This window comes from Sorex fumeus, unplaced genomic scaffold, assembly GCF_029834395.1.
Source record: "Sorex fumeus unplaced genomic scaffold, SorFum_2.1 ptg000024l, whole genome shotgun sequence".
NCBI lineage: Eukaryota > Metazoa > Chordata > Mammalia > Eulipotyphla > Soricidae > Sorex > Sorex fumeus.
The window spans coordinates 48,552,705-48,577,230 of NW_026606081.1; the positions used below are offsets into that span (position 1 = coordinate 48,552,705).

General features: G+C 44.4%; 1 protein-coding gene across 6 annotated transcripts in view; it reads left to right on the top strand.

The window, feature by feature from the left end:
* The window catches only part of TENM3 (teneurin transmembrane protein 3), a 1,336,193-nt gene that overhangs the window by 1,214,523 nt on the left and 97,144 nt on the right, over positions 1-24,526 (top strand). For all 6 annotated transcript variants that reach the window (XM_056114252.1, XM_056114254.1, XM_056114255.1 and 3 more), the window contains 5 exons: positions 4,801-5,011; positions 5,868-5,969; positions 6,157-6,351; positions 8,395-8,595; positions 12,881-13,066. In XM_056114252.1, the coding sequence (XP_055970227.1) occupies positions 4,801-5,011; positions 5,868-5,969; positions 6,157-6,351; positions 8,395-8,595; positions 12,881-13,066 (895 nt within the window). The remainder of the gene's footprint in view (positions 1-4,800; positions 5,012-5,867; positions 5,970-6,156; positions 6,352-8,394; positions 8,596-12,880; positions 13,067-24,526) is intronic.

Below are 24,526 nucleotides of genomic sequence, written 5' to 3' on the forward strand. Positions count from 1 at the left end.
AGGAGTTTCATGGATACTTTATATTACAGAATTTTGTGAAACTGATTTTTAAAAAAATTTTACCAATGGTGAGGAAATATGAATTACAAATAGTGAAGAAAATGAATTATACAATGATTTTTAAAACTGCATCATCAAAGAAGGATAAGAAAATTAGAGCATGCTGTTGTGGTCTAAGAATATGTCATGTACATATATAAATTATAAAGCTGTAAACTTTTAAAACACACTTTGATGCATTAATTTTTCTGTTCTCACATACTTTATTTCTACATTAAAAGTAATCCCTTTTGTAATTGCTCAAAAAATTGTTTTTCACTGGGTACTACAGTTTCATATAAAGTTGATGATAATTACTTTGGATTTCAGTTTATGTTATAGGTGACACTAACTAGGATGTCATAATCAGATTTTCTTCAATGGAAGCCAGATTTACTGCAGATAAATTGTATTTAAGGCAACAGTCCAGTGAAATGGGAAACCATTATTTTCCATTAGAATCACCTACAAATGATTAAATTGTTTTGATATAATTCAGGAAAGATACCTTTAAGTAAGCACAGCCTGTGAGCACATGAGCTCTAAATTCCAGAAAATGATTTCAGTAAGTAGAAAAGAAAGTATTGGGTGTGGTACAACTTTAAAGGTTTATCTAAAATCTGGGGCTGAGTCTTTGCAAGTTCTGTACCACTTAGCATTAGGGAAACCAAGGGCCCCTTTCGGGTTCCTCATTCTTTAGGCATTTCATCACCATGTACATGATCCCCCCCTATTCTTTTTCTACCACAGTATAGTATTTAAGTGGGTCCCACCTTTCTTAAGCAGCACTGTTATTAGAGTTCTTTCCTCTGGTGTATTCAAGATCAGCAGAGCAAACAACTGTTTCTGCGTTCAGTGTTTAAACATGAAAAATGCTCTGAAGCATTCCCATCGAACATTTCTGTTTCTGGGGACCGTTAAATGAATCAACCTGAAATAATTAAAATTGTCCAGCCATTCACAATAGTCACTTGAGTTTTGAAAGTCTTTGTGACCCTGTATAAAACTGTCCATTTGATTGTTGCCAAGGAATCAATTGACTTTCTTCTCCCTGAGGCCCGATTCACTCTCCAGGACAGTTAGACACTGAAGGAAGCAATTTAACGCTTACCAGTTAACTGTACAGTATCATTTAAATACATTTGCATGAGGCCCATTTTCATAGAGTCCCTGAAACCCTGGGTTCTAAGCACACCCCTCCCCCCGCTGGACCTGATGACCTGCGGCTTTCACTTCTCTGGGCTTCCATCTGTGAAATGAACGCCTGAATCACGTGATCTCTAAAATCTCTTTCTCCTCTATATTCCCGTCATGCCCCTCAAGATCAAGCCATCACACACATACACACACACACACACTTGGTTTCTGCTCATTGGGAAGTATTCACAGACTCAGAATTCTCATCAACGTAAGCATGAAATTATTTATCCAAATAGTTTGTCTGTCCCAAAACAAATCACCCTGGTACCAGCATCAGGCAACAGCTCTGTCTTGTGACAACACCCTTTGATAGTCAAAATTTCACCCTAAATATAACACAGAATCTTAAAATCCGTTTCCCCCTTTAAAAAAAGATCTATATCTCCATCTTATCTATAGTCTTTTTAAGACAAAACTCGTTTGTTGCAGAAGTTACTTTATATCCTAAGAACAAAGCTTATTAAATATTTCTGCCCTAAATAATTTGGTCACTTTTTGTAGATGTGTGTAGCCATACAAGCACCTTCTCTCTGGGTGATAGATTAATTCGCCTGAAGGTTGTGTGAAACGCCACACTTCCATACAACACCCCAGCTTGATTGCATTGCATTGAGTCATAAGTGGTGATTTCTCTGATCATTAATAAAGTTATTATGCATTGGAAGCCCAGTTCAGTCAATACTTAAAATTTTGTGGCTGGAGATACAATACAGTAAATAAGGCACCTTGCCTGCGGCCAACCCAGGTTCAATCCCCAGCATCACATGTGATCCTCTGAGTACCACCCACCAGGCGTGATTCCTGAGTTCAGAGCCAGGAGTAACCCTGAGCACCACTGGGTGTAATACAGACACACACACACACACACACACACACACACACAAGAAACCCTCAAAATTTCCACACTGGACAGATAGTATGGGGCAATATGCTTGCCTTACACGCAACATGTCCTGGTTTGATCCCTTGGACCATACACGTTCCCCTGAGCACCGCCAGGAGTCACTCCTGAGCACAGAGCCAGGGATAGCCCCTGAACACCAAACAGACAAAAAACAAACAAAAATCAAAATTTCCTCCCTTTAACTTTTTGAGTTACTGAGTTTTATTGGGGGAAGAAAAAGGTTGAAAGCAGTTGAGCCAGGAAATGTTTTTCTTTCCACAGTCTCTATCATGTGATTAGAAATATTTAAATCTGTTGAGAATTTGGTTGGTAATTGAGTTGGAGACCCCTTTCAAAAGTACTGCTTTGGGGGCTGTAGAGATAGTACCACTGGTAGGTAAGACACTTTTCTTGTAACCTTTGACCTGGGTTTTATCCCCGCCACCCCATGTGGTACTCTGAGCCCAACAAGTGTGGCCAACTCCCACCCCAGAAAAACATTGTTTTTTGTTTGTTTGTTTGTTTGTTTGGAGGGGAGGTTACTAATTTTGAAATCAAAATCTGGTGAGAGTTTTGCAGGCAAGATATTCACACCAGTCATTGTTTTCATCCTTGTAAGATACAAACGAAAGAAATGTTTGCATGCCACAGAAGTGGTGGCAGGTAGGTTTTATTTTTAACTTTTTACACACTGAATGGTCTCATAATGCATATGCACACACATACACATAGAGGCTATTTAAAACTTTTAAGAAGTTGGAAGCCAATCAAATAGTCTAAATTCTGCCCGGTGGTAACAGAAGTCTGCTATTAGTACAATGACAACATGCTGTTAAAAACACGTTATTCTCATAAATTCCCGAGACTGATTTTAGTCTAGTTTGATTGTAATCAAGGACTCCTAAAATAAAAATTTTTTAAAATAGACTTCTGGTGAAATTCCATCTACAGAATCTATCAGAAAATAGAATATTGATGATTTTTATGTATAGTACTGTGATTTACTTTTAACTCTAAAATCTCAGTAATAAAATGAAACCATGAATGACTCTGTGCAGATGAAATTACACTGCTTTTAAGAAATCGCCTTCTAAAACAATTGTTAAAATTAATACTGGCAAGTTTTTAGAATGTCTTTCAAAGTTACCAGTTTAGAGTCAGAGGCAGATGCCTCCTAAAAAATGGCTGACTGATTTTCTACCTTGGGCATCCTAAATGGTCCCCCAATCCCTACCCGGAATAAGCCCTGAATACAGCTGAGTGTGCCCCCCCAAAAAAATTTATGGAATATATCTGTTTGCAAAATGTTACCCTGCAATTTCCGGTCATATTCCATACTTTTGTTACTTTTAACATCTCTAGTGAAATACTTCCAACTACCCAAGGTTCATGTAGGTTTAACACAAAGCAAAAATTAAGTTAAATGGTGATTGACTTGATCATAATAATGATTGTGAATCTTTTCCATAATATTCCTGAGCCTTTTTGAATCCTGGCCTTCTTTTTGTGTTTTCAAATTGATTGGTGACATAACAGCATTCTGTCATATGCTCTAACGCTGGTCAGAGTGAGAGTGGACACTCCAGGTTCCCCCCAGCTGAGATGGATTGGAGGAGTCATGATCAGCGAAATAAGTCAGAAGGACAGCGCTCTCCATACTCATGTTCCCACTCACCAGTGGGCTAGAAAGAACGGGAAAGACACTGTTAGACTCTGACTCCACAGCTGAGACTGGGGGTGCTGGGGCGGAGGGGAGAACATATACTCATGTGCCTTGCGTATATGAGGCCATGAGTTTATTCTCTACGCTCCCCACCAAAAAAGTAAATAACAACCCTGAGGTTACCCAAGAATTGGGGAGAGGAGAAAGGGGTCCGATGAACTGTGGAAGAGGCACATTGGCATTTGGGTGGTGACCGTGGCCTTGAATACACACAAACATTTGCACTCTTGTAAACTGAGGTTACCTTGATCCAAAACCAATGAACAGAAGAAAACACAGACCTCTGGGTTCCTCCATGGTGCCAGCTGGTTGCTCCTGGGTCTAATGGCCACAGATGGTAATGGAGCAGTAGCCACAGGAGAGGCCACGTAGAAGCCATGCCACTCACCAACTCCTCCCTCCCCTCCCCCACCACCCAAAGCCTGGTTAGCTTCAAGTTATAGCTCTTTCCACTTTCATTTTGACCATTTTGGTTTGGGGGCCACCCCCACGGCTGCTGAAGACTCTGGCTCTGTAATTAAGAATCTTCCTGGCATTGCTGATAGGGAGAGGGGGGTGACCTTTGCTGTACCACGAATCCAACCTGGGACAGCCTAGAGTAAGGTGGGTGCCTTGCCCTGCCCTCCCCCTGACTGTCTCTCTGGCCCTGGCTCCTTCCTCTTTAGTGACTGTCCTAGGGTGTGATCACTAGGCAGATCACTAGGAGGATTGAAAATAACCCATTCCCCAGGTGAAGTCCCCAGGAGAAGTGACCCTAGATTTTACAAGCCCTGGTTTGGAGTGTGGTAGATTGTGGGTACAGCCCAGCCCTGCCCTAAACTCCTCAGACCTCAAACTCGGGGGAGGAAGTGAAGACATGTGGAAGTGTGGCTCCAGGTGACCTACAGTGCCGCCTAGGTAGAGCTGCTCACACCCGTCCCCTTCAGCAGCCTTCCTTGCCCTCCATCCCCCGCAGTACGACTTCGTGGAACTCCTGGATGGCAGCAGGCTGATCGCCCGAGAGCAGCGGAACCTGCTGGAGACGGAGAGAGCGGGCCGGCAGGCCAGGTCGGTCAGCCTGCACGAGGCCGGCTTCATCCAGTACCTGGACTCGGGCATCTGGCACCTGGCTTTCTATAACGACGGGAAGAACACAGAGCAGGTGTCCTTCAACACCATCGTGATTGGTGAGAACCATCTTCAAGTAGAGATAAGGGCCAGGAGGTTCGCCCCATGGCTTGGAAGCCAATCTCATGTGCTGGGGGAAAAGGCATCTGGGATGGAGAAGGGACCACTGAGTAATTGATGGTTGGAGAAATCGCTCAGAATGGGAGATGCATGCTGAAGGTAGACTATGAACCAAACATGATGGCTGCTTAGTACCTGTATTGCGAACCAAAACACTTAGAAGGAGAGAGAGGGTAAGTGGGAATGTGCCTGCCACAGAGGTAGGGGGTGGGGGTCAGGAGAGTGATACTGGCAACATTGGTGGTGGAGAATGAGCACTGGCAGAGGGATGGGTACTCAAACATTGTTTGAAACGCAATCATGAAAGCTTGTAAGTCTGTAACTGTATCTCACGATGATTCATCAAAATAAATAAATATTTTTTTTAAAAAAAGAAAGAACCATCATCAGAAACTTTTGGGGGATTGAAGGGGATTCACTTCTCCGCCATACCCAGTTGAGCTTAAAGGTTACTCCTGGATATGGTGGGGAACTACATGTGGTGTCAGGGCTGGAACTCAAGTCTGCAGTATGCAAGGCAGTTGCCCTCCCCAAGATGCGATCACTTGCTCTGTCTGGACCCTGTGTTTTGCCCAGACCGCAGCCAGGCATGGTAACCTCTGAAACCAAGGAAAGTAACTGGTGGACACATTTCTCAGGGGCCCAAGAAACTCAGCCTTTACCACTGTGATGCTTTGTTTGACTGGTCAGAATGAAAACATCCTCAACTCTTGGAGTGTTGGGGGGTCCTTTTCTCCCGAACTCCTTTCCTGAGATCTGGGAGCCCACTGACCTCAGTCTGCCTTCTCTTTGCAGAGTCTGTGGTAGAATGCCCCCGCAACTGCCACGGCAATGGAGAGTGTGTCTCCGGAACCTGCCATTGCTTCCCAGGGTTCCTAGGGCCAGATTGTTCCAGAGGTATGTTGCGTGCATTGGGCTCTGCGTGTCAGGAGGGCACCAGGCCAGGGGAACAGGCGTCACTGAGAGAATGATGGAGAGAGGAGAGGAGGAGGAGAGGAGGGGAGGGATGGGGGGGGGGGGGGGCTGGTGGTGGATCCTGCTGGCCCGGGAGTTCTGCTCAGCCTCTGTCTGCTTCCTCCCCCAGCCGCCTGTCCCGTGCTTTGCAGCGGCAACGGGCAGTACTCCAAGGGCCGCTGCCTGTGCTTCAGCGGCTGGAAGGGCACCGAGTGCGACGTGCCCACCACTCAGTGCATCGACCCACAATGCGGCGGCCGCGGGGTCTGTATCATGGGCTCTTGTGCCTGCAACTCGGGGTACAAAGGAGAGAACTGTGAGGAAGGTGAGCTGTGTGTGCTGAGGCACTGCCTCCCCTCAGAAACAGTCGCTGTGGGGCCTCGTGTCCACTTGAGGAACAGTCGCTGTGTGTGCCAGGGACCTGTGTCCACCTCAGGAATAGTTACTATGTGTGCCTGGGCCCTGCATCCTCTCATGAACAGTCATTGTTTTTCACAGGGGTCCCATGTCCCCTCAGGACTAGTCGCTATGTGTCCCAGGGGTGCCACATCCCCTCAGGATGTGTGCCAGTGGCCCGTGTCCCCCTTGAGAACAGTCGCCCTGTTTTGTATGCTTCTCCTGGGCTACACCCAGGAGTGCTTGGGGGTGATGCTTGGGGTGAGGTGCAGACCATATGGTACTGGCCATGGACTCTAGCCCCCATCAGCACAGCCTGTGCTCGGGTCCTTTGAGCCTTCTCCAGATTCTATTTTTAATCATGACAGGGGCCTAGAAGTCTTTCTCTAGGCCTCTGTAGGAAGTCATTTTGGTGGTTTTTTTTCCAGAGGGGCTGGTTTGGGGGCTATGATCGGCTTTGTGCTCAGGACCACTGGTGGTCCTTGGTGCAGGAGCTTCAAATCAGGGTCTTCAGGTGCTCTGGTAGCACCCCGATCCCCAGACTTTCCCTCCTGTGCACTGGGGTCCACGATGTTTCACTTTACCCCATCTTCACTAAGGAAATGGACAGATAGCCAAAGTGTCACCTTGCTCTTTATCAATAGAATAAAGAATTTATTCTTTTGGTTTTGCTTCTGGGGCCACACTCCACTGTGTTCGGGGCTTACTTGTGGCTCTGTGCTCAGGGAGCACTGCCTGCAGGGGTTTCCCTGTGATGCCAACAGTCGAACCACATGCAAGACCAGTGCCCTCACCCCTGTATTATGTCTCTAGCATCAATCATTTTCTGAATATTTTTTAGTGTTTTTCACGTGAAGTTTTTATAATGTGAACTATGAGGGTTTCTTAATCTCGCATTGTGGTTTCTCTGGGCTGACGAAATGTTGGCCGTGGCACATTGGGGGGCCAGGCCAGGTGTCCCGGCTTTGCTCCCTGAGTGAGACGTGTGGTCACAGTCTCAGAACTCTGCTGTAATGGGCAGTTGGATTGTTATTTCAAAAAAGCAGAGAAGGCCCATTTCCGTTCTTCAATCAAATTGATTTTATTGATCTGCACACACAAAGTAATGCAATTAAGTCCCTGGAATTAAATTTTCAGGCCATTGACCCTACAAGTGTAAAGTTTTATTGAGTCAAATTGCTAAATTAAATCTCGTCATCTAAAGCACATTAAAGTGAATTAGGGAGGAGAGAGAAGAGGCGCCTCATCTATTTCTCCATTTGAGGGTCCCTCGCAGCTGTCAAGGACCCAGTGTTTGTGGACCGGGTCAGAGGATGTGGGTTCCTTAGAGAAGCCGAGACTTAGCATCTCTTTGATTCAGCAACACCCAGCCGCATGCATCTCAGATACAGGGCAAGTGACAGATCCTTGGGAGAGTCTGCATTCCCTCAATGGGATGACTCTCCATGTTTTACTGATTCTTTAAAAAAAAAAAAAAGTAATTCTTGGAAAAGGTAGATTAGACGATCCCAACTGTTTTTTTATCAAGTTGGTGTTTTTGTTTTTGGGATTTTTTTGCTTGTTGAATTTGGGGCCACCCTGCGGTATTCAGGACTTACTCCTAGCTGTGCCAGGGATGGGAATCGTGTCAGATATGTACAGGTTAGCACCCTGTCCACTGCCCTATGTCTCCAGTCCATCGGTGAGATTCTTTTTTCGTTTGTTTTGCGTTGTTGGACCACACCTGGTGATGCTCAAGGGTTCCTCCTGGCTCTGCACTCAGGAATTGCTCCTAGTGGTGCTCGGGAGACCATATAGGATGTGTCAAGCCCAGGTTGACCACATGCAAGGTCAGCACCCTACCCATTGTATTATCTCTCTGGCCCCTCAATGAGATTTTTGATCATGCCCGTTTGACTTAATCTGTGTGTCCTAAGTCTGCTGTGTTCTCCATGGAACCATTGGCTTATTCTCTCTCCTCTCCTTCCCCCAGCCGACTGCCTGGACCCCGGGTGTGCTGGCCATGGTGTGTGCATCCACGGGGAGTGTCACTGCAACCCAGGATGGGGTGGGAGCAACTGTGAAATACTCAAGACCATGTGTCCAGACCAATGTTCTGGCCATGGAACCTACCTCCAAGAAAGTGGTTCCTGTACGTGTGACCCCAACTGGACAGGCCCCGACTGCTCCAATGGTAAGGCACCCAAGGATAGAGCACTGGTGCAGGGGTCCATGCAGCCAGGGCGGAAGGACTTTTCCTTATGACAACACTGTATCTGAGACAGATTTGATTAAAGGGAGGGCAAGTAGAAATAAGTGCTAAAAGCAGTGGCATAGTGCTGCCGTGTGAAAGATACCAGCTTAATCGGTGTGTCATGAAAATGTTCCCCCTTGGTGTTACCATGGAGAGTTCTCTGCCCTCCTCACTCCAGGCCTGAGGACTGTGGCATATTGAGCCCACATCTCATACAGAGAAGCCTGAATAAGAATGGTTACTTGGCGATGGAAGGTGAAACAGGATGAGAATAACACTCAAATAGCGGTCTTCTGATTGTTGAATGGTTTGACACAGAGCCTTCCATTTTCATAGTGAGATAATAAAATCCCTGATGGCACAAGGAAGCTTTATCTAAGCTAAGTTGAAGAAAAGCTTCCAATGAACCCATAGCAGGTGCTCTAAAGGGTCAACTTAGAAGTTTTATTTCTGCTTCTAAATGCTCTCCTTCCTCCCTTCCGCCTCCCTCCTTTCTTCCTTCTCTCTTTTTCTTCCTTGCTTCCTTCCTTCCTTCCCCACCCCTCCTTCATTTCTTAGCAGACAGAGCTTATAGTGTGTATTACAGCTTCATATAAATATTAGTTCATTCAGATAATTATCTTGGAGAACCAGAGAGTTTGTCTAGAAAGTTCTTGAGTGCCAAAGCAAATGACACATGGAAGGTAAATCAGAGTTCCAGCGTAGGCGCTCAGCTGCCCAACTGACGGTTCTGAGGAGATGATGCTGCAGTTCATTGAGGTCAGGCCTGTGACACTGGCTTGCGTTGTTATTTATTCTTACAAATAAATCACCTAATCACAGGAACCAGAATAAGTGTCTAGCTTATATTCCTCTTGACTTTATCTTTTTTGCATTTCAGACTTTGATAATAAGAAATACACTCCAAAAAAATCTAAGGTTTATAGAAATAATCAAAATACAAGAGAGAATTTGATTTAGGTCTTGTGTACATACATCAATGAAATTGGCTTACTAATACTCATTATAAAATAATGCTAGTTTGACAATTTTTTCATTCTACCTGGTTTGCCATGATTATCCAAGTAGAAAAAACAATATTTGACTTTAGGTTTTGTTTAAAGCTATTTAACAGATTATTTATCATTGATATTAAATAACTTCAAAGGTAATTTGATCTTCTAATTATAAAAAGTCTTCTAGATTATTTATCATTGATATTAAAGAACTCCAAAGGTAACTTGATCTTTTAAATTATAAATTCTATGAATGGCAAGTATGCATGTTAATTGAAAGATTACATTTGCTAACAAAGATCACATATTTTACACAAATGTTGCATATTCAACTAAATGTTTTACTAGTTGATAAAGTTTTAATTAACTCACTAGTTTAAAATACAGAATTTTTCCGGTATACGAAATACCACTCTGGTTAGTAGGCAGAAAGCGTCCTTCTGTTCATCTTTCTATCCCTAATACACAAGCTTCCACATGTTCGGCTCTGAATACAGAGTTGCATAATGAATACAGTATTCTTCAATAACTTTTAAGATCTCTCTTATGCTTTGCTATTAGCCGCAAAATGGCTTAGAAATCATTTGTAAACTTAGAGTTATCTGTAAAGATCTCAAACATGAATATTCCTCCGGTGAATATATCTAGGTTCACGTGCCCCCAGTTTGTTTTCCAGGTGGTCTCATTTAAAGTTTATGGTCATGTTGCCACTGGTGGCCATTTGTGACTGGGAGTTCAATATCATTCTGACCGAATCTCAAAAGCAAAACACCTTCCCAGCTCCCTCCTTGCTTATGGCAGCAGTGACCTTCAGATATCTAAATTCAATAATCAGCAGCTGTCCCAACTAAAGAAACATTTGCTTAAGCTGCTCAAAGAAAAGAAATGAATTCTTTGCATCTGAACGTTTTATAGGTTTGAAAGCCACTGAGGTTCTCTCTATCTTCATCAGCAGTTTGTCCATTAATTAGCTCTTCAATTCCACTTCAATTAAATTAACTCTAATTAATAAGTTCATTACAAAGATTGACGTACCTTGCTCAAAGCGAGTGTGTTAAACGCTGATAAACACCTTCACCCTAATGAAAAATTGATTCTATGGAAGAAAAAGGGTACCTCAGAAAGAAACCTCTCTTCTTTGTGGATGTTCTGCTGCTCTAAAGTTAATCAAACCATCTTGGATCTCTTAATCAAAAATTTAATTCGAAGGAGATAGAAAAATGTGGCAGGAAAAAAATAGATGCCCTCTGTTCCTGTTAATAATGGTGTTGGCTTGTGTTTATAAGAAATATCAACAGTTCCTTGACTTTAATTTTCAAAGAAAGCTCTGATTCACTTGTGAGGTTCATTGTTTGTTAGGAATCATTTCAGGTGTTTATTGATCAGCGTCTTTATTTTTGCAGAAAAAAACAAAACTACACCCTAGTCTTTCAGTCTCACAAAAGATAGTGGTAATAGAGGGGTAGTGCTCTTCCCTTGCACACATCTGACCCAAGTTCAATCCCTGGCACCCCATCTGGGCCCCCAACTACCGCCAGGAGTGATCTCTGGGCACAAAACCAGGAGTCAGCCCCGAGCACAGTGGTGTGTGACCCAAAAATTGGAGAAAAAAAGAAAACAGTTTATTAGAAAATTTAGGTAGGGTAGAAGAAGAAATTATCGAAGTATATTTTCTCTCTCTCTCTTTCTCTCTGACTCTCTGCCCCCCCCTCCCTCTCTCGCCATCCCCTTTTAAGGGGAAAAAAGGACTGTTGTCACATGAATTCTTTTTATACTCCTCTTTCCCTCCACCCCTTTATTTTACAGCCCTAACCTCTTACTAACGTTTTTGAAGTCCTGCCCCTATTTTCCTTCCTACTAGACATTCCCAAATGCAAGTAAATAAAAAACTTCTTTTCCAAATGCCATACTCGGCAGTTCTTTATATGATTACACTGGTTTTTCCTAGGGTTCTGCAAAGCAACCTGTATGTGACAACCACACAGTCACCTGAACAGGAAAAATAACCCCTGTACTCAAACAGCATGTCTGGGTATCAGCTGCAAACTCCTCCGGATTCTTTGTTATGACAATTTCTGAATATTTAAATTTTTCCAAACATGAAATAGAAAAGTCTTTTTTCTGTTTTTTTTTTTTTTTGGTTTTGGGGTCTGTGTGTGCGTGTGTGTGTGTGTGTGTGTGTGAGAGAGAGAGAGAGAGAGAGAGAGAGAGAGAGAGAGAGAGAGAGATTCACCTAAAAAGTGCATTAAATTGAGGACCAAAAAGAGAGTAAAATAGGTAGGGCTCTTAACCTTACCCAGGCTCAATCCCAAGCGTCCCATAGAATCTTCCAACCCACACCAAGAGTGACCCCTGAGTACAGAGCCAAGAGTAAGCTCTGAGCACTACTGGGTGTGTCCCCAAAATGAAAAATTTTAAAAAAGCACATTAAAATCCAGAGCACTTTCCTTGTCTTCCTCAATTAATTCATCTGATCCCAGTCTATTTTTTTTTTAAATTTGAAGTCCTGCCCCTATGTCCCTTCCTTCTAGTCATGACTGATTGCAAGTAAATAAAAAGCTTTTTTTCAAATGACATACTCAGTAGTTCTCTATGATTTCACTGCTTTCTACCAGAGTTCTGCCAGGCACCCTGGATGTACCAGCCGCACAGTCACCTGAACAGGAAAAAATCATTTGTTTTCATCTTTAATTGCTGCAACATAGGGTTAGGCGACTAGTGAGTGTTTGAAAGTCTTAAGGGTACAGTTTTACCACCTCCACTAAAATGCCAATATCCCTCCCCTCTTGTCCATTTACTCCAGAGACTTAAAACCAACCCCTGTGAATCTGATGTCTCTGTGCCCAAAGCCAACCTTCCTAGGCACCGTCCATGTGTGGATGTGCCCACCTGTCCTGTCCTGTATGTAACAACAGTAGTAACCCCTGCCCATTTGCTCTAGGAACGTCTGCAAAACAGTACACACCCCAGAAATGGCATGCCAGCATAGGACACACATGTGTGCTTGTGGCACATGCTTCAGCCAACAGCACCTCTGAGAATCGCAGTGCACAGGCAAGACCCAACTCAAGGTGCCCTGCAGCAAACAATGAATCAAAGAAATGCACCTGTCTCCCTTGGGTGCTCTGCAGCCGAGCTTGTTAGGAGAGCGCTGGGGGCACTGTGGTCTCTATTGCATTGGTCCCCACTCACCCCCTCTTCTCCACCCCCCCTCCTTGACTCCTCTGCAGAGATCTGCTCCGTGGACTGCGGCTCGCACGGTGTCTGCCTGGGGGGCAGCTGTCGCTGCGAAGAAGGCTGGACCGGCCCCGCCTGCAACCAGCGCGCCTGCCACCCACGCTGCGCTGAGCATGGGACGTGCAGGGACGGCAAGTGTGAATGCAGTCAGGGGTGGAACGGGGAGCACTGCACCATCGGTAGGCGGGAGACCCTCCCCTCCCCTCCCCCTCCCCTCCCCCATCCTCACTCTGTTTCACCTGGGGAGGGGGGACTCTTCTCCTTAATGTTTTCCCTGTCTTTACCGCAGAGGGGGCTGCCTTTGCAAAGAAGGTTCTCTCTGCTTCCAGTGGCTCTCGCATCTGGAAGATGCAAGTGCATTCAAGTTCCTTTTAGAGCACAGAGGAACCAGAGCTTAATATCCCCCTTTTGGATGTGGATTTTGCTTTTTGTTTCTTGGGATAGGGTGTTGGTGAGGTTCACCAAAATGGACTCACGCAAACGATTTTCTTTCCTGCTTGGTAATAAACATGCAGAGATGTTCTTTTGGTTCCGCAGTTTAAGGTAATCTTTAGGAAAGGGGCTGTAATTGCAACGCCTGACTGTGATCAACCAATAACTAGAGTGGCGTTTCTTTTTTTTTTCTACATGATAAACATTTCAGGGGCCTGAGATGCAGTTTGGGCCTTAAGACGCTTGCCCACCTCGCATCCCACTGACCCTAGCACCACGTCTAGGCTCCCAAGCACTGCCAGGAGTTATGCCTGAGCCCTGCCAGGAATAGCCCTGAGCACTCCTGAACCCAAAAGTAAAGGAAAACATTTCAAAGACTGGTCGGTGGGGGAACCTCTCTGGATTCTGAAACTGCTCGCCAGTGCTTGTGGAGAGAAGTTGAGTCTCTGAAGAAAGGTTTCGCTTTCCAGAACTGGATTTTGTAGGATCAAAGGAAACATTTGAAAAAATATGTCCCAACCTAGCTCTTAGACAAATATATGTGCTTAACATTATTTAAAATGGGTGACATGCCGTTAAGTATATCATGTGGCTTAAACAAAATAAGCAAATAAGTTCTGGACACCAAAATGTGAGCAGAAAATTGGTACTTATCCAGAAAATATATAGAACCTATTTGCAAGCAATTAAGTGCCCTTGATGTTATCATTGGCATCACTGACATGAAAGCATTTACGTGAAAGCATGTCTTAAGAAAATACAATATAGCCAACCCAGTTCAATTTCTGGCATGGCCTGTGGTCCTTCAAGCCCCTCCAGGAGTGATCCCTGAGCACCAAGCCAGGAGTAAGCCCTGAGCACTTCTGGGTGTAGCCCCCAAAAAAACCAAAACAATAACATCAAAAGTAAGTGATAAATTTCTGCCTTCTTTGGTTAAAATGTCCAGTGTTCATTTTTAAAATGTCACCTTCCTACAACAGTTCCCCCCATCTGAAGTACAATGCTGCACCCCTCATTGTTAGGGGACAGTTTGGCAGAGTGGGTTAGAGGCATCTTGTATCTTTAATGGTTTCCTCCTCTTCTGATGTTTCTCGAATTGTTACGTCAATCACTGTTTTTGCTTGCAGGAATTGGTTCCTTGGGATATTTTTTTTCTTGGAGAAATTGAAATTGTAAACATCACTCATTATAGTTGGGTTTACGTTGATGGCCAATGGGGTCTTCATGGTGCCAGCATGGCTGACATCTGCTTTGAGGGTCCCAGGGCTCACCCCACCCTGGGTGGCACTATGCTCAAGGCTATCATCATCCCTAGAAAGTTCTGGAAAAGGCCCTTCAGATGGTGCCTGGAGAGACCCACACCCAGGTGGGTCTTTCTCTCCCTTGGGCAGCCCCAGACTCTGTTCTCAGCAGTGAAAGCCGTGGACATGTAGGCCAGGCATTCCATTGGTGACTCATCCTTGACGTGTTTGTGGCAGATGGTCAAGGAAGGCGTCCTGTCAGCCCTAACCATGTAAATCCCAGGTTCTCCAAAAGAAAGCAGAGAATTTGTGTGCCAAGGGAGAGAAAAAATTCCTTATTTCCAGAAATGAGATGAGAGCCACCCACGGCAGTTTACAGAGTTCAGCCCTGAAACATGAGCTCTTGCCTAGTGACTGGTCGGCTGTAGTGGCACTTCCTGTGGCTGCAGGACCCTGAATGTTGGGTCTTCTTCTGGGTCCAGGCTCATTTGACCCACGCGGTACAGAATTCAGAGAAATTAAAGAATAGAAAAGATTGATGGAGGCATAGCATACATGCAAGGGTCAGGGTGCAGGTGTCCTCAGAGAGTGGGCTGCCTTGTCACTAAGATGAATAGTTTATTCAGAATCGCAAATACTCACTCCATAAGTCAGAGTGGGGCCATACTGCAGAGATGGAGGAGCACTATTTCTGTCAAATTCATTAGCTTCTACAGGCCTCAGACTAGGGGTCTTAGTTCTGGTTTTTCAGGGGTGAAGGAAGACGACAATAGGGTGGAAATGTCCTGGAGTCAAGGTGGAACCAGGTTCTTACTATACTAGGTCACTTCTAGGGAATTCCCTGCAATTGATACTGTCGTGGAACAAGGGGGTATGGTGTTACTGGGTAGAAGTACCCCAATAAGCATGTATAAGAGTGGGGGTCTGCCATCAGTGAGCTGTCCTTCATCCTGGACACTCTTCCTTCCCACACATCCCACATCCCATGAGTGTCCGGTCTGCATGGTTCTCACCCCTCAGGGTGGAGAATACATCTGACATATTAACTCTCGGGACAGAAACATCATGTGGTTCACACAGAGAACAGGGTCACTCCAAGAAGGGGTGACCTGTATCTGAGAACATCCTTACACCAAGAATGTGACTCACCTTTTACTTGGCTTTACAACTCGGGTCTTTGCACAGTGTGCCGCACTTTTCCTGACTGGCAGCCTCCAGCAGCGGGAGGTTTCCTTCTGGGGAAGATAGGCTGCCCTGGTGTCTATTGCCACACTATGGAGTACTTGTCCCAAGCACCTGGGTCTTTAAGGTGCCTCTCTCTCACCTTATATCTGAAGAGTCTTTGACATCTTGGCTTCTTGTCGCCCAACACTAAGGTAGTAAAAGGCCTTGGTAAATGCCTGGGTAAGTCTTACTGTGGGCAGACAGAGGTTGTATTATACTCCCTGGGCCCTGTCTTGAACCCCAGCATGCCCACAGAGCTGTGGCAGGGCAGGAATTGGGCCTCGAGTCACATCCCACCACAGTTGGAGCCCTACCATCTCCTAGAATCAGGAGAGTGAATTAATTCTAGCTGTGGGGAATGGTGTGAATTATGGGACAGGTGTGTATCCTTGATGGACACCCAACCCAAGGGGCCATGGTGGAGGAAACAGGAAGTGGACTTTGAGGTGAAGCCACCAGTCGGTAGTCACTCAGTCACTAGCTGCTGGTCCTCACAAACTTGGGAGTGGCCCATGGCTACCTTCCCATAGTTGAACTTTTCCTGAATGTCCAAGAACACAGGAACCCTGTCAGAAATGACTCTTTTTTTCCCCTTATTCCAGATAGCTTTCTGGGGTTCTTCACAGCCCCATATTTTTTTAAAATTATGGCTTCATTTTCTTCGGCAACTTTTACACAGCATCCAAGTCACAGTGTAGAAATTATAAACCTGCTGCATTTAAGAAAGAAATCCCAGAGGCTGAACCTTTTCAAAGGTGTGGAGAACCTGTTAGTCATTGTTTTGCTCTTGACGCTGTTAGAACTGAAGATCCTGAGGTTTGGTGTACAGAGATCTGATGTCTGTCTCCTCGTCTGCCTCCTTCCCTCAGCCTGGAATGTCTGAGATATTTCCTCTTTCAGGGCACCTAGTTCTGTGTGCTCGTTCCCATTCCCAACCCTGATACAGCTGGATGAAAGGAACTGCCACTATCTGAAAGAAGACTCATAAATCAGCGAGATTTTCCTCTTTCTCCATAGTCTGTGCCATCTCATTGAATGCAAACAGGGAGGTTAATTGAAAGAGAGGTGCAGGGAGAAATTAAACAGTTAGAAGCAAATAAAAGTGCCCGGTCAAAAACAAAGAAGATTCTTCATTCGTCATCTGAGTGTCTTCATAAACAGCTCCCAGTTTCATAAAACCATAGGCATTTTGCTAGTAAAACTAGGTTATGAATTTCAAGCATTTCGTGAACACGCCTCTCACAGCAAAGCATTCCTTCTAGATCTTTCTTATCACCATGTTCATCTGCTCCTCTCCTCAGGAACTCAGTTAGGCAAGCTCATCTGTAAGTTCTTTGCCTCAGATTGTCCTTTCTGCCCTGGGCCAGACATAGACCCTTGATAGTGGCAGGTTAAAAGTGAAGCAAAGGGGAATCTTCCTTGAAGAGTCTTATGTTGTTGGGGGGTTTTTTGGTTTTTGGTTTTTGGGTTTTTTTCTTTTTTTTTTTGTTTGTTTGTTTTTTGGGTCACGCCCAGAGATGCTCAGGGGTTACTCCTGGCTCTGCATTCAGGAATTACTCCTGGAGGTGCTTGGGACTTGGAGGACCATAAGGGATGCTGGGAATCGAACCCAGGTCAGCTGCATGCAAGGCAAACACCCTACCCATTGTGCAAACACTCCAGCCCCTTGAAGAGTCTTATGATTAAAATAAATCATCTTTCTCGCTTCCTCCTCCCCTCTGCCCCAAAGCATTTATGATTATGGTACACTCACAAATAAAGAAAAAGAGAAAGTATGGGATTGAACTCAGATTAGCAAGTATCTTTAAGACTATTTCATAGTCTTATGGGGTGGACAGACAGACGTCCATGGACAGACATCTACCGGAGCAGCCAGATCTCATCCTGTGTGTGTGACTATTCTAGAAAAAGGTCACATGATTTTCACTGTCAAGTTCCTTTCTCTGTTCTTGAGCTAGGAGAGACAGAAGATGGGGGTATCCAGCAGAAAGTTAAAATGTATTTTAAGTACAATGGAGGTATTTAGGAATAAAAATTGGCAAAATGATAATATCGTATAGCTACGGACAAGATTTTTCAAAAGCTTAATTGTGCTTCTTGAGAGCTGAGGTGAATCAAGGTCAAATCTGTAAACTGGGCCATCCCTTGGCTTGGTCTCATTCAATAAATTCACTGTTAATGTATTGATTTAACCAGAGCCAGAATCTATACCCATGTGAAAACAGCTTTGTTGCAGGCCCTGACTTTTATTCTTGCTCAGGATAAGAGAAAATATGCTGTCTGCAGGGCCCATGGCCGGGCTAATTGACTGTAAAAGCTCGTGCCATCGAAGGCTCTGAGGAACAAGTGTCTGTGGGCAGAATATATCCCTTGAAAGTGGGAATAACCAAGGCGGTGATGAGTTCTCAGTACCCAAAACTGAGTTGGGTAGGAGTAGGGGCTTCCATGAGAACCCTCCTTTTGAGCATTTGCTGAAAATGCTCAAGACCCATTGCCCTAAGACCCATGCATTTCTCTTTGGGAACACTATAGAGAGCACTGTGAACTAAGAGGGGGTAGGGTTCCACACAGGAAGTAACAGTGACTTGGGTGGAGACAGGGTTTGGGTCACACCTGGTGATGCTCAGGGATTACTCCTGGCTCTGCACTCAGGAATTACTCCTGGCAGTGCTCCAAGGACCATATGGGATGCCGGACATTCAACTCTGGTCGGCCTCGTGCAATGCGAACACCCCACCCACGTAACAGTGATTCTTGCTGCCCCCTTGTGACAGCTGTCATGTGAAGGTAAAGAAAGCCCCATCTCAGTTTGAAGGTGGACACATTGTTTCCTGGACCGTAGTGGGCAGTGGCCCTGACTCCACAGGACATGAAGGAAGAGGGCATAAAGCATTGTATACACTGTAGCACTGTAGCACTGTCCTGTTCATCAATTTGCTCAAGCGGGCACCAGTAATGTCTCCATTGTGAGACTTGTTGGTACTGTTTTTGGCATATCAAATACGCCATGGGGAACTCGCCAGGCTCTGCCATGCAGGTGGGATACTCTCGGTAGCTTGCCAGGTCTCCAAGAGGGATGGAAGAATCGAACCCATGTTGGCCATGTGAAAGGCAAACTTCCTATTCGCTGTGCTATCACTCCAGCCCAAAGCATTATATACACGTTGGTTAAACTGTAGGGTCAAAAAATGTATTTAAACCCTAGAACCAGAGGCCAGAAAACTAGTATAGAAGGCAGCCCTGGTTTGATGCTTTGCGCCATGCAGTGTCCCCCAAAGCACTGTCAAGGGTTACTCAGAGTATCGAGAACCATATATGGTTCCCAAAGCACGGCCAACAGTTACTTCTGAACACAGACCCAGAAATAACTATCAGAGCATCGCCTGGTGTGGCCCCAACCCCCCACCCCCACCTCTAATAAAATAAAAAATAAAATAGATTTTGGAACAAGCTCCCAGAGGTATTCCTGAATCTGCAGTCCCAAAGCTTTAGTAATATCAGAGCTTGCACTGGAGCTCCTGTTTATTTTATTTTGTTTTATTTTATTTTGTTACTTGGACAGTTAGAAACAAGGTCTCTTAATACTTTTTAAAAGTTGACTTCTCTTGAGTGCATCCTTACCTGAAAATCCCTTAAAATCTCATGCAATTCTCGAATTTCTTAGGCATTGAAGATGAATGTTTTATCTGGGAAATGATTAGCTTGAACCCTTGATTCTTCGCATTCTCGGTTTTATTTCACTTTCCTCATGCCTTAAAAAAAAAGACATCAGCTGGACTTTCTTAGCAGCTAAGGTTCCGTGAGACAGTTTCGGAAGACTGCCTTTCCCGCCCTCTCATTTGTGGATTAGTTCGTTTCTTTGTCCACTAAGCATGTCTCACATGCTATGTTCTCAGGAAAGCTGGGGTCACATCACACATCAGGAAGAAAGCTTGAGGGTTGACCTAAACAATGATGTTTTCAGATCATCTGTGATTTATTCACCGTAACTGTGTCTGAACTGTTCTTACCTCAGTTGGGATTTTTTTGTTTTCAGATGTAAAATGACTCTCCAAAGGCCTGTCATATGCAATTTAAAGCAATTCCCTCCTGTTGAAGAGCTTTTGAACTTGAATGCTTCTTTCACCATTTACTTATTGCTTCCAGGGGCCAGCCTGACCTTTTCTCCTATGTGAATATCAGATTTCTCATCGGTTTCTTAGAATTAAGTGATTTACAAGCATGGAAGTCACTTATTTCCATACCCAGCCAGTTTGTTTGGTTATTAAGTATAAATGAGCCAGACTGGCAGTGTTTTAGAGTTAGAAGCTAAATTTAAAAAAAAAAAAAAAGTTGGGGATGTGAAAGGAAATAGGTAAGAGAACAAGCAAACCAAAATCACTGCCCAAAGAATTTGCCTTAAAAAGTTTAACAAAATTCCATTTCATTGCAATAAAATGGAACTTGTTCCCCAGACAGCTGTGGCTTAAAAGTTGTTTGAGTTGGGTTAGGAAAAAGAGGGAGGAGAGCGGAAGAAAGAGAGAGGGGAAGAGAGAGAAAGGGATAGAGAGAGAGGGAAAGGGAAGAAAGGAAGAAAGGGAAAGAGGGAGTGGGGAAAGAGTGGGAGAAAAGGAGAGAGAGAGAGAGAGAGAGAGAGAGAGAGAGAGAGAGAGAGAGAGAGAGAGAGACTACATAACTACATAATCTGTTCTTCTATGAGGTGCCAAGCACCAAAGCACCAAGTTGCCTATTGAGCTACATTGATTTTCATGTACTTTCAGGCAATTCAAATGGAAATTTGGCCTAGGGGAAATCTTAATTCCTTTAAGCTACAAAAGACCAGCTATTTGTTTTTATTCTAATTCTGCAGTACATTGGGAAACAAGATCATTAATGATCACAAAGGCCTGCTTCTTGTGTTCAGATCCAACCTGGACCGCCAGTTCTTTGCAGGCTTCCTGATGTACCAGGGCCTGCTCTGGGCTTTGAGAGACCAAAGATCAGGAATCAAAAATGAAATACATGCAGCGGGGGAGATGTCTGCGGAACAAAGTGCCTGGGCTGGGTGGAGAGAAAGCTGAGACCCAAACAAGGTGGACAAGGCCGGCATGGAGTTCTAACTCTTGTCTCAAGATAATGGAGAAAGAACGTTCTTTTTGTGGTTAATTCTTTTTTAAAGGATGACAAGTCAAAAGCAAAAGGATTGCTCTGATAAATTCCGCATTTACTTTTCAAAACCAATGGACTTTAGAACTCATCATGTTCCCAAATTGGTAGTTTTATTTCATTTTTGTTTTTGTTTTGGAGCCATACCCAGTGATGCTCAGGGGTTTCTCTCGGCTCTGCACTCAGGAATCACTCTTGATAGTGCTCAGTGGACCATACAGGATTATGGGGATTGAACCCAGGGCAGCAGATCACAAGCATCTTCCCTGCTGGACTATCTTTCCAGCCCATTGGTAGTCTTATTTCTAATAACACAGAATCTGGGACATTTAAAAGCATCTGCTGTGCCTTTGTTCAAACTGTTATCCCTCCTGAAAAAAAAAAAAAAGGATTTAGCCATCATGTGCATATGCATAGCTGCTCGGGAGGCCTCCAGCATTGCTCCTGCATGCCAAAGGGAAGGGTTAAATAGTGGGTCTCTGGGTCCACCTGCCTGAGTTTATACCCAAATGGATACAGTTTCCTGGAAAAAAAGACATGCAAAGTCTCCCACAGCTCTGGCCCTTTTTGAGATCTTGCAGAGGAGGGGGGGGGGGGGGGGGGGTTGTGGCATCCTGGGATAATATATATATATAAGTTTGTAGTTGGTGAAGATCCTGGCCTTTTTCTTGGATCTGGATCTGGACTTTACTGACCACCATGCTTTCTTGGGGGAAGGATGTCAACAAAACCAGGCACCGGGGGAAGTGTCATCAGAGTACCTAGGCACTGGAGAGAGTGTCACAAGAGTACCTGGGCACTGAGGGATGCCACCTGAGTACCTGGGCACTGGGGGAACTGTCACCAGAGTACCCAGGCACTGGGAGGGGGAGTGTCACCAGAGTGCAGGGAACAGTGAGCTGAGTGTTAGGCTTGGGGGACAGCGGTGCACTGTGATACGGTTCATTTCTGTTTAATTGGATATATTTATGAGGTGTGGAATCCTCCCTGTCCGTGGCTATTATTGCTCACCAGCCAGGAATATTTCTGCTCCCACTGACCCTGCTTCAGTGACCCGAAAGTGCCAGGTCAGAGATGATATGTCAATGGGAATTTCTCCTGGGGAGCCCCGGAAGCAACGCAGTAAACGGAGGGGAACAGGGGTTGGAAATGGAGCTAGTCTGGGAAAACAATCTTGTCATCAGCCAGGTTGTAAAATGCCTACTTAGAAATTTCCCCCTGTCAGAAATAGAAATATAAACCAGAATTTAGACCATTTTTGTCTTCTTGCAATTTTCTCTTTTGTAAGGGTAACTATTTCTTTGGGCACAAATTTATCCGAATTTCTGTATTGTTAGGGCAAAACCCCAGAGAAGTACTGCCAAACCTGAGTTCACCCGCATTATCTTCCCCCAGTTTATCCCACAACCGTATGAACATGCCAGAATACGATTTCTTGCTAGATGACATGAGGAATTGATATGGACAAAGGAAACGTAAAACTCATGATATTCCTCTGTGAAGGCATTGACAGAGTGGTTAATGCTTGTGATCAATCCAAAGCTCACATAAGATTCAGTTATTACACAATAAAGTCATCCCATATTTGACAGTAATGCCAAATAAATTTACATGGCATTTCCTAATAACAAGTTTTGAAGCCACATGGAACTTTCCTGAACTTTCAATAATGAAAACCATACTACACAAATAGCAACGAATAAAGACCAAATTATCTTTCTTGTCTCTCCGTGGAAAATATTTTAAAATCATTATCTTGGGAAGATGAAATCGAAAAGTAAATATATGTAAATATATAAGATATATAAATATAAAATATTTAAATGTATAAATATATGTAGCATTCCCCAGTATAGAGAAATAAAGAGAAAAAGTGTTTGAGACAAGTCAGACACTAAAAAATGTTAGACCATTTTCCTAGTATTTGTTTTTATCAGCTTAAAAATTCAAGCTTGTTACCACTTATTTTCCCTTTTTAGAAAGTAATTTTTATACCTAATTTCATTTCCTGTTCAGAATTTGGTACTTTCTGGAAAGAGGGTTCTCCCCAAGTGATATGATTTCTTAATCCCATAAAACCTGAATCTGTGAATATTCTAACACTTTCGTGACTTTAACCTGGATCTGTCTTATTCTAACTTTAATCCTAACTCTGCTAGAGTCAGTATTGGGGAAATGGTTTCAGTTTTCACTCTGCTGCCTGTCATAGGAATGAAAGCAGAATTACCTCCAAGTTGCTGGGTGTATTAAATATTAAATGACTTCCAACATCTAGAAAAACATGAGTGTGTATTTAACACAAAGTAATTATGAGAAACTTACTCAGTAGTGTTACTAGAGTAAGTGTGATCCTCGCTACAGTATTTGGATGATAGAGTTGACTGGGACTAATTCTTTCCTACTGAGGCTTGTCATTATGCAGAGGGAAAAAAAAAATCAACAGAAAATTCAGGCCTACCCAGGCCCTTGAAACTGGCAGGATTTGGTGGGAGAGAGTGCAGCGGGCAGGGCGATGCCTTGTCCAAGGTTGTCCAAGGTGGTCACTTCATGTGGTTCCCTAAGACCTCCAGGAGTGATCCTGGAGCACAGAGTGAGGAAGAAGTTCTGAGCACCACTGGGTATGGCCCAGAAATCAAAGAAAACAGACAAAAGAAAGCAATTGACATCTCTTTCTGTGTCTCTTTTGTAATCTCTGGGGGGTGGGGTGAAGTTGGGGGACTCAGACAGCCAAAAATCCCTCTGGGCTTCAAGTCCAGGAACCTCTCCCACTCCCCTTCTCTCTGTCCTGTCCTTCATGCTGCCTCTTATGCTCATGAAGAAGCGACGTGAGAGTTGAAATTAGTCAGCAGAACCCAGAGGTTCATTTCAGGAACGCTGTGTTAGATTTGTCTCTAGGGCTGGAAAGGGAACGCTTTTTAGAATGCATAAAGTTCAGTTCTGAAAGTCAGCAACTTCTGGGTGGGTGAGTTTGATAGTTGGAAGGTCCACACCCAGCAGTGCTCAGGGCTTATTCCCGGACCTGTGCTCAGGGATCACTCCTGGTGAGGCTCAGGGACCATATGGGGTGGCCAGGATAGAACCATGGTCGGACATGTGAAGACAACAATCCTCCCCACTGGACTATTGCTCCAGCTGCTAGGTACATTTTTAACATGCATTTTCCCATGGAGGTGGCTGACCTAGAGAATGAGAATTTTGAATCTTTTAGAAGAAATACACCTCTAACACTTGGCAAGTTCTACAGCATGGTCGCAATTTACACAGGGGAAGTGGTTCAGGGTCTAGCTGGACTGTCTGAGGCCCTAGGTTCCACCCCCAGTACCATGCAGATAGAAATCCACCTCACCCCCACCTCCATTTGCTTCCTTCCTACAAATGAAGTATTTTTTTTGGGGGGGAGGGGGGAGGTCACACCTGGCTATGCACAGGGGTTCCTCCTGGCTCTTCACTCAGGAATTACTCCTAGCGGTGCTCAGGGGACCAGATGGGATGCTGGGAATCGAACCTGGGTTGACCGCGTGCAAGGCAAATACCCTACCTGCTGTGCTATTGCTCCAGCCCCTACACAAATGAAGTCTTGGTCATGCCTGAGGTTGG